A 9,472-nucleotide genomic window follows, 5' to 3' on the forward strand; every position below is an offset into this window, starting at 1 on the left:
CAGGCTGTGGCCGACGTGGTCTGCCGGGACGCAGGTTTTTCACGAGGAGCGCGAAGGTTCTTTACAATCGGAGAAGGGCAGACAAGATACATATATGCAGTGGCGTAGCTAGGATTTTTTTCCCGGGGGGGCACTGGGGGGTCCTTGTTTTTTCAGGGGGGGCACCGGCCATTTTTCCGGTGTGTATGTGTCCACAACGGCGGATCCGACTTTCGCCAATAGGGGACGGGGCCCGAAATTATATCTTCACCTATATCAGTCACTTATTAGTTTTATTCTTATAAAACAACATAAACATAAAATAATCTCATAAGCCTTATAAAAAGTGCGAGCGCGAAGCGCGAGCGATTTTTTTTTACTTTAATGTATTTTTTTCCTGAAATTTAATTTTCTGGGCACTGTTATGTGTGATCCTGAACAAGATTCGTTTGTACCCCCAAGCGCGAACAGAAATATTTATCAACTGTTCTAGCATTATCGAAAAGGGACCTGTTAAGGACTGCTTACAGTTTCCCACGAAGACGGTATATATTTCAATAATGCGAGCGCGAAGCGCGAGCAAATTTTTTGACATTCCGACCTTAAAAAAAATGGTCATTCTAAGCACTTTTTGTATTATTCAATGTTATAGGTATGTAACTAAACAATTGATGCGAGCGCGAAGCGCGAGAGGAAGAAAATTTAGATTTTAGACCTAAAAGCGGGACACTCTATTCATATTTTGTAAGTCATAAATATGATACAGTCAATTGGGTATCATTGTCATTTTTTTCAAGCAATCTGCTTATGATGACAATCCTTCTCCTGCAAATTGTGAACATCATATAGTTAATCATTTTTGTCTGGAATTATCTTTTTAGTAATCTTTATTTACAATTTATGCCAAAAATGCTAACATATTATGTTTATTATGTTATGAAAAATGTATTATACAAATGTTATGGATGCAGAAGAAAACAATAAATCAAATCAAATTAATAATGCGACCGTGAAGCGTGAGCAGACAATTATTGATATTCTGATGTAAAACTGGATAATTTAAGTACATTTTAAATAAAGAACATGCACGCTATCGCGCATGTTAAATATTTAGACCTAAAATCTGGGCATTCTGAATACATTTGTTTAATGGAACATTATGGAATACACGTAGACAATATGAACTTGGCAAACCAAACAATGTGACCACGCAGCGTGAGCTTAAAATGCTGATATGTAGACCATAAAACGGACATTTTACAGAGCACTTAAATTTGTAAATGAAAAAAAATAAATAATGAAAGCTTGATGTCCGAGCTAAAATATGTTTTGCATATTGACTTCAAAACTTGCTCCACATCAGCCTATTGAGCAAGATATGAATCCCATCGAACAGGCAATTGTGGCGCGAAGCGCCAGCAAAAATTTATATAGTAATGAAAAGATGAAAACATGAAAAGATTTATTTTTAATTGCAAGTCTTCCCCTCACATTATTTCATTCAGTCGTCTTCCTCCTCTTATTTTCCTCTTCTTTTTTCTTCTGTCTTTCTTCTTCTTTTCCTTTTTCTTTCTCCTTTTTTTTTTTTTTTGCTCTGCCAATTTTTTCTGGGGGGGGCACGCCAAATCTCAGGGGGGGGGGCATGTGCCCCCAGGCCCCCCGTAGCTACGCCACTGCATATATGAAAACGTACACTGCACTGGAGATGAAGCCAGCTTTGCCGATTGCAGGAGCCAGCTAGTCTCAGTTCAAGACTCGAACTGCAATCACGATCAAGACATGGGAGTTGAATGTTTTGGTAAGCCTGTTTGTTACTTCGAAACCCGGGCAGAGATATAATAAAAATATCTGAAACAATTTTCCTGTTTTTGCGACACAGCTATTATGTCGCCTTTATACCGTAGTGTCTTGTTAAAACGAGGTAACTCATTTCAACGAGATAAAAAATAGTTTTATCTTTTCCTTTCCGAAGCTCCAAACAAATAATTGCATAATCTGCACAAATATCTTCTTTTGTTCATTTATTTAACTTTTTTTTATTTATTTATTTTGTAAAATTATTTTTGAAGGGGAGCGATCGGGATTGTTGAAATGTACGAGAGCATACTGAAATAGGCAAAGAAGTAAATCGACATAAAAACAATAGATTAAACCAAAAATTGTCTATAGTGTTAACTTTTTGTGGACTTTTATGAAAGCATGTATTACGTTTGTGTGTGTATGTATTTAAGGAGAATGTACAGACACATTAAGTATTGTATTTTGACCGTCATGATGTCATTTATCATTAAAAACAAGGGTGCATGGAAATGTTTGTTTGGGGTTACATACACTAACAAATATTATAATCATCAATCCAAACTCATTTTCGGACAGTGAAAAAGTGTGGTAACCGGTGACGCATTCTACTATCCCACACAAATGTAATTTATTGGTCGATCGGAATCATGAGTTTTCTAAATGAGACGGTTTGAAATGAGATGAGGAATCGATTTGGACCGGGGACGCCCCCGCTCGACAAATAAAATGTTAGAAAAATGTTACCAGAAGCCGGTCATTACGTATCCCTGTCAAACATAATTACACGCATCCACCAACGTTCCCACATCCTTACGCCCACCCACACACAATTTCGAGGAGTGATCTATTTAATACGTCCCCATGTTTTGCGACATCTGAATGGATGAAGTTTGGAAGATAACACTGGTGTCACTAGTTTATCACTGACAATTGCCCTTGTCATGTATACTTGATTTCATTTCGTTTATGATACAATTTGACTTGTTTGTGTGCGTAGCTTTAATAATAACATGGCTGCATAAACACGAACAAATCACTAGTGCTGTCAGTTGACAGTGTATAGTATTTTCATTTTCTTTGAAGATGGAAAAAAGAAAAAAGGGTCAACACAAAAAAGTTATTAATTTAGCCCAACACCATGCTCAGTGTTTGTACATCGATACATAGGCTGCAGTCACACTGACATTTTCCGATTCAAAACCGATTGTTCGTGTGTCATTAAAAATAACGCAGTCGATTAGGTTGGGCAGGGTTCGATTTCACCGTTGTGACTGTCGTATTTCTCTGTGATTTTTTTTTCATCTACAGCAAATGACATCGATCTGATTTACCTACTGAGTGGGGCAGGGTCGTATGAGGGCGCTGTTCTTTATCGAGAACGGGATCGACGGGCGTTACTTTGTGACGATACTTGGACCAACCGAGAAGCAAGTGCAGTGTGTCGCATGATCGGATATGAAAGTGGAACTGCCGTCAGAGTGATCGGTATGATACCAGATACTTTCGATGACGTCTTCCAGTGGGACTTCGTGTGTGCTGGCGATGAGGAACGACTGGAAGATTGTACGGTGACCAAGAGAGAGAACCCTACAACATGTGCTCCTGGAAGCATTGCTCAGGTCAGATGCGGCCCAAATGTGGGTAAGTAATGTCATTGTAGTTACCATCGTCTTTATTTGGGGGGGGAGTACCTTTTATTTTGTAAATAAAAATATGCTAAAACGTCTAGGTGTTGTGACTCAGTGGAATTTGAACCACAAGGTTTATCTACATTTGCCACTCTCGACCCAGGTGTAGAAATTGGGTACCCGGTAGGAAGGAATTCCTTAAATGCTCAAAGCGGCCGATCAGGGTATCCGTGATAAAGAGGTAATAGTATGCAGGGCTTAGAAACATTTGTATTTAGCGCTATACAGTGCGTATCAAAAGAAAGTTTACACTTTTAAAAAGCCCTGGGAATTAAAAATATACAACATGTGGGTAATTTTTTCACATATAATCTTGGGTTTGGGTCTCATCTATCCAATGAAAATAAAAGTTTTGTCAGAATGTTACAATTGAGTGAGCGCTGTCCATTTCTGTAAAGCTCGCAGAAATCTGTTTGCGCAGAAATTCTCGTTTTCACGCTGCAGGGCGGGGAAAGGGCGAAATCAAACTTATCCTGCAAAAGATTTATCACACATTTCCCTTGCACTTTTAGTTTATTGAACTAAAACGGATACATTCAACCATTTTTTAACCATTTTGCCACCCAAATTGAAATTTCAACACTTATTAAGCACAACCTTTACCTTATTTGTGCCAGCTGGATCTGAGGGCATAACTGAATCTGAACAAAAGTTTATTTCAGACATCCCCTGCCTTTTTTCAGTTAATTTTTATTACTGAAAGTGGGTTTACATTTCAGTTTTCATTTAATACTTGTTTCTACAAACTTTTCCCAAGCTTAGCAATGATTAACAAAATGTAAATCAAGCTTAAGCCATTCCATGTAAATCACAGCTTAGTGTGAAGCAAATATCGTCACGATGGCCTCGGTGTGTGGGGGAGTGGATAGGGCGCAATGCACCCTTCGAAGTGTTTCGGGCAAGGAAACAAGTCAGACAAGCTCAAAGATATCTTCAAATCAATTTCACTAGATAAATTCCACGTGTTCTTTATGATCAAGGTCTACTTTTATTCGCATAACTATTTCAAAGTTCTACGCAAATAATTTTTCACTAACTTTTCAAAAGTAAGTGGTGCTCACTCAAGCGGAAATATTTTTCGACAGTTATATCGTCATTTGCTTTAATGGACATGTACCAATGCTAAAATGTGGAAAAAATCTTCAGGATATTACAAATGCATAATCTTACAGGATTTTCTCAAAGTGTAAACTTTTTTTAATTCTCACTGTATAAATGTTGCATGCTATTATTAATATCATTATTATTCTAAAACACTAATCTAGTGCGTTATCACCTACTCAACCGCCTTTCACCTATTATAGATTGAGCTCCCCTCCCCTTCAAAAACGTTCCACAGCCCCTGATATGTATGGATGTCTTTCCTTCTATTACGCGTGTTGTTGTGAAGGCATTATTCAGGATTTTCGCAATTACAACAGAGATAGATTCAGGAACACAATGAATGTACTGGAAATGCCTGTTAAATGACAATGAATTGTTGGAAGGTCTTTGTCGAGAATTGGTGAACTAGAAGTTTCGTCCCTAAGATTTGGAGCAGACGAAAATTTAAAAATTTGTCGTTTGTCCTGAATCCAAGACAAAACTGCTGTCTCCATTTACATTTTTTTTAAACAAACACTTCTTTGTTGACACAAGGAGCATTTAAGAATGCAATTTCTTTGTTATTGAACATGTTTTGCGTCTTGGTGCGCAAACTCCCTTTCACTCTGTGTTGCTGTGAAGCTAAACTGCCGATTCGTCTACTGCCAACTCGTGCATTCATCACATGGTCTACCTTCATTAGTCTAATGCCATTACGTCCATGAACATTTTATCCAAGAACCATTTTGTCCAATAATCACTTCGTCTAATCACCAGTTCGTCTTCGACCATTTCGTCTAATAACCAGTTGGTCGAATACCCGTTTTTTCATTAATTTCACCCGATCAACACTTATCCAATTACTGACCAAATGGTTTATGAACTACATGGCCATTGGATCAAGTGGTTATTAGTCGAAATTGTGAGTTGTCGAAATGGCTATTAGACCATGTGGATAGTGGACGAATCGATTATAGACCAAATGATAGTAGACGAGTTGGTAATTGGACGAATTGGCATTAGACCCATTGGAAATAAACCGCTGTGAACGCAATGATTCTCTATTTCTTTAAAACCAAGATGGAAACCTTCGGATAACCGGAAGTGACTATACTGAACAAGGACGGGTAGAGGTCTATCAAGATGGACAGTGGGTCCATGTCTGGCTGCTTCCGACCGCCAACAAAGATAAACGTTTCTATGACAGACTTTGCATTATCCTGGGATATGAAGAGTCGGTTTACCAATACTTTGGACTTGGACAGATGCCTTTTGAAGCAGGATCCGGTACCTTGGGACGTCTGTGCGAGTATGTACTGTCAACCGGACGTATCCACTGTCAAGATCTTACAAATCAGACAGGAGGCGGGGAGGATTTACAAGTTGGTGTCGTTTGTAAGCCAATTGGTGAGCTTTGAAATATTCGTATGTCCTTATACTAACGAACTTAGAGGGCAGCAACACTATTTAGTCAAAGTAGTGTAAAGTGTTGCTGCCCTCTGCGTTCGTAGGTACAGTTATTATAATTTTATTAAAACAAATAAAATAGGGCGGTACTTGATGAGGGCTTTACCTTGAGAACTGAGAACATAATGATAATAATAATGATGATAAAAATCTCCAGAAAAAAACCGAAAAATAACATTAATCAGACTCCTGATATAGACCTCTTGACACCACCTGGCTATATTATGTATCTGCATTTGTAAACGTTTAACCATGTTAACGTGTATATACTAATTTTACTAATCAGAAGACTTTTTGTCATATTGGGAGACAAAACAAATCATTTTTCTTTCACGAGCACAAACGTAATGATTCATAGACGCCGTATATAAGTTTATATTATTCTTCGGTCTCTCTTTACAGATATAATTGCATACCATCCCATAAGACTAGCAGACATGAAAACAGATGAGGTCAATAACCAATCTGGTTATGTAGAGATGTATCATGATGGTCAATGGCGTGGTATTTGTGAGAACATTCTTCATTCTCATGTGAGATTAACGAAGGGTATCCCCTTCCACCATCAATTATCATGAGACAATTTGCCAATCAAATAATCAATTACAATAGTACTTTTCCCTTTTCTACCCCAATACGATTTCTCAGGCAGATAAATATCCACACATTCAAAACGTTAATAATTATAACAACAACAATAACAATATTAATGATAATAAAATAAACCCGACATTACATCACTGTGATTGCAACAGCACCGAAAAATAATTCAAATGGAGCAATTTGGCCCAGTGGATTAGTCTCCCGACTTTGAAGCAGAGGTTCGTACATGTAGGTTCAAAGACGAGCCATGGCGTAGTTTTCTTCATGAAGAAATTTATCCACATTGTGCTGCACTTAACCTAGGTGAGGTGAATAGGTACCTGGCAGGAATTTATTCCTTGAAATGCCGAGCGCTGGAAATGCTGCTTGAGCTACGGCCGGGGTAATAATATTTAAGTCATTTGGAAGCACATAATCACAATGTGTAATGCGCAATACAAGAATTGACTAATATTATTATTATTATTAAGTGTCCCACTCAACCTTTATGAATTTAAGAGATCATTTTCTGTACTTGACTCTTTATCCAGCTTGTATGTTCTGAGCTTGGTCATATGAACCTCTCCCAGGCTGCTGCCATTGATACACCGGTGATTGCTGACGGAAGTCCAGAGCTCTCCTCAGTCTGGTTCAGTTTTACAGAAACAACTTTTTGTAACACACTCTATGGATGTCGTCACAGCGCTTGGGGAGACCCCCTCGGTGATTGTAACAAGCTGGCGGTTCAATGTGTCGAAGTGGAAGGGAGAGGTAAGAAATATGACAATAATCAAAGTAATAATTGTTTCCAGCCTGGACGTGTTCTTACATAAATGAACTTAATTTGTAAGATAGATTGTACGATTCCCTCTCTCTCGCTCTCTTTTGAATACCGAACACCAAATCTTAATGTGTATTACCTGTCAAAATGCGCCAGCCCCGAGTGCCATTTCCTCAAAAGAGTGACATTCAGAACGACTGGTGATCCTATCTTCTGGTAAATGATATTCACCATTAAATGTTCATTATTATTTAGCGCGTAAGAAAGGTTCACCAGTCGTTCTTAAAGTTGCTCTTAACAACTTTATGAAACACCCACCCGGTCTGGATGAACGCAGAAGTGAAGTTTGCCCATTGGACTGCATTATGGCCAAAATGCGTGCACCATGCTCGCTTCAGACGCGAGTTTTCGCAACGATACTCAGAGCGAACTCAAGAACACAGCAAAATGAAAATACAAGTCAAATCCCGATGAACAGCTGAGAGGTCATTGTCAAATGATTGTGAACCGGAACACCAAATATGAAAGAACCGCACTGATTGGTTCCTGGTCAGTGTTTTAAACCAACTGCGCGTGTAACATTGACATTGATTGGTCAGTTCATTTAGCGATTGATCGCTAATATTTGTGTTACGGAGCCCAGATCGTCGTAAGTTTCGGAACTGACGAAAAATTGTAAATATATATCGCTTGTCCAGAGGCCAGGACGAATCTGTTGTTTTGATTTACTTACTTTCGGCAAATAATTCGTTGTCATGAAGGGCACTTGACAATACATTCTCTATGTTCCCGAATCCTTCGTGCGATGTGAGAGCCAAAACCTCCTATTAATTGTCTTCCCCATCAGACGTAGGCCTAAATGCCTGACCATCCACGTAATAGCATAATCCTCTCTCTTCTTTGTCTATTATTCTATTAAGCGCATAGAGACGCCCGTGGGTAGTGATATGCGCTATACAAGCAACGTCGTATTATTTATTAGCATCAGAGTCGTTAGGGCAAATACAAAACATGCAACACTTGCCTAGTAAATTTATAGGCTAAGATTGACATTTCTATAAACATAACACTCAGTCACAACCATTATATATGTATACTGGGCGACCGCATTGACCATTGTTGATTGTCCATCGCGTATAAAAATCCATACCCTGCCCATCACAAGTACACATTCTTTGTGTTGGGACGTTCCTACAAATAGAATTAACATGTTCAAATCTACCCCTGATAATGGAAATTCAGACGTATGAATTAAGTACCCATATTCGAAATGAAACTCTACATTCACGAGATTGATAACAATATACATATACGAGATTAACGTGATTAATTGAGTATACACTGGGCTTGAATAAATGGGTCAATTTCTTTATTCTTTGATTTAATTGACCCTATGAACGTGTATTATTGACATGTATTTTCTTTCCTTTGTTTATTTCTTAATTATTGCATTAGCTTCGTCTTTGGAGAGTCTTACTCTTTCTGTCATCCTCCTCGTGGTCGCAATTGCAGTCGAGCTCGGCTTCATTCACGTGTAAAAGTTCAGACGTTACGCATTTGACGCCATAATCTAATAGCGCACTCACTGAGAGGCTATAGGAGTACGCGTAAACGGAGTTGTCAGAGATACGCCAGTGCAGATCACCAAACACACGCAAGGCAAAGGACCTGACCGCTATGATGGCGCAGAGATGTCAATGCATAATGTCTAGTTCATCTAAGTATTTCGGATTTTACTTTCACGTGCCTCTTAGACAAGTTTAAAGGAGGATTGTAACTAATTAAAAACTTCATAAAAAAACATATATAATCACAATATAGGGGTAGGGGCGGGTTTACGTCTTTATAACGTCTTAGGAGTAAAATAAAAATAATTAAAAGAGAAAGGTATTGTAATTATGGGAATTTTGACTTCGCTTCCGTTATAATCAACCTAATATCAATTAATTTATTCAAAATAAAAACAACACATGTAGCATGTATAGATATTGTTTACTTTTTTGTATTTTTACTAGAAGGGCATTATTACAATTAAGTTGTGTCAAATTACTTCCAAAATCCAGTTGAATATATTAATGTTGTATTCCTGTTC

The 9,472-nt window shown here is 38.2% G+C and overlaps 1 protein-coding gene across 1 annotated transcript; it reads left to right on the forward strand.

Annotated features, from left to right (window-relative positions):
• The first annotated feature begins 1,707 nt into the window (after positions 1-1,707).
• Positions 1,708-9,241, forward strand: LOC121406076 (scavenger receptor cysteine-rich domain superfamily protein-like). Its single transcript, XM_041597086.1, has 6 exons — positions 1,708-1,777; positions 3,088-3,420; positions 5,631-5,957; positions 6,420-6,550; positions 7,151-7,370; positions 8,836-9,241. The coding sequence occupies exons 1-6, from the start codon at positions 1,759-1,761 to the stop codon at positions 8,916-8,918; spliced, it is 1,113 nt and encodes a 370-aa protein (XP_041453020.1). The 5' UTR covers positions 1,708-1,758; the 3' UTR covers positions 8,919-9,241.
• Positions 9,242-9,472: the final 231 nt, after the last annotated feature.

The sequence above is a fragment of the Lytechinus variegatus genome, chromosome 19 (assembly GCF_018143015.1).
Source record: "Lytechinus variegatus isolate NC3 chromosome 19, Lvar_3.0, whole genome shotgun sequence".
Taxonomy (NCBI): Eukaryota; Metazoa; Echinodermata; class Echinoidea; order Temnopleuroida; family Toxopneustidae; genus Lytechinus; species Lytechinus variegatus.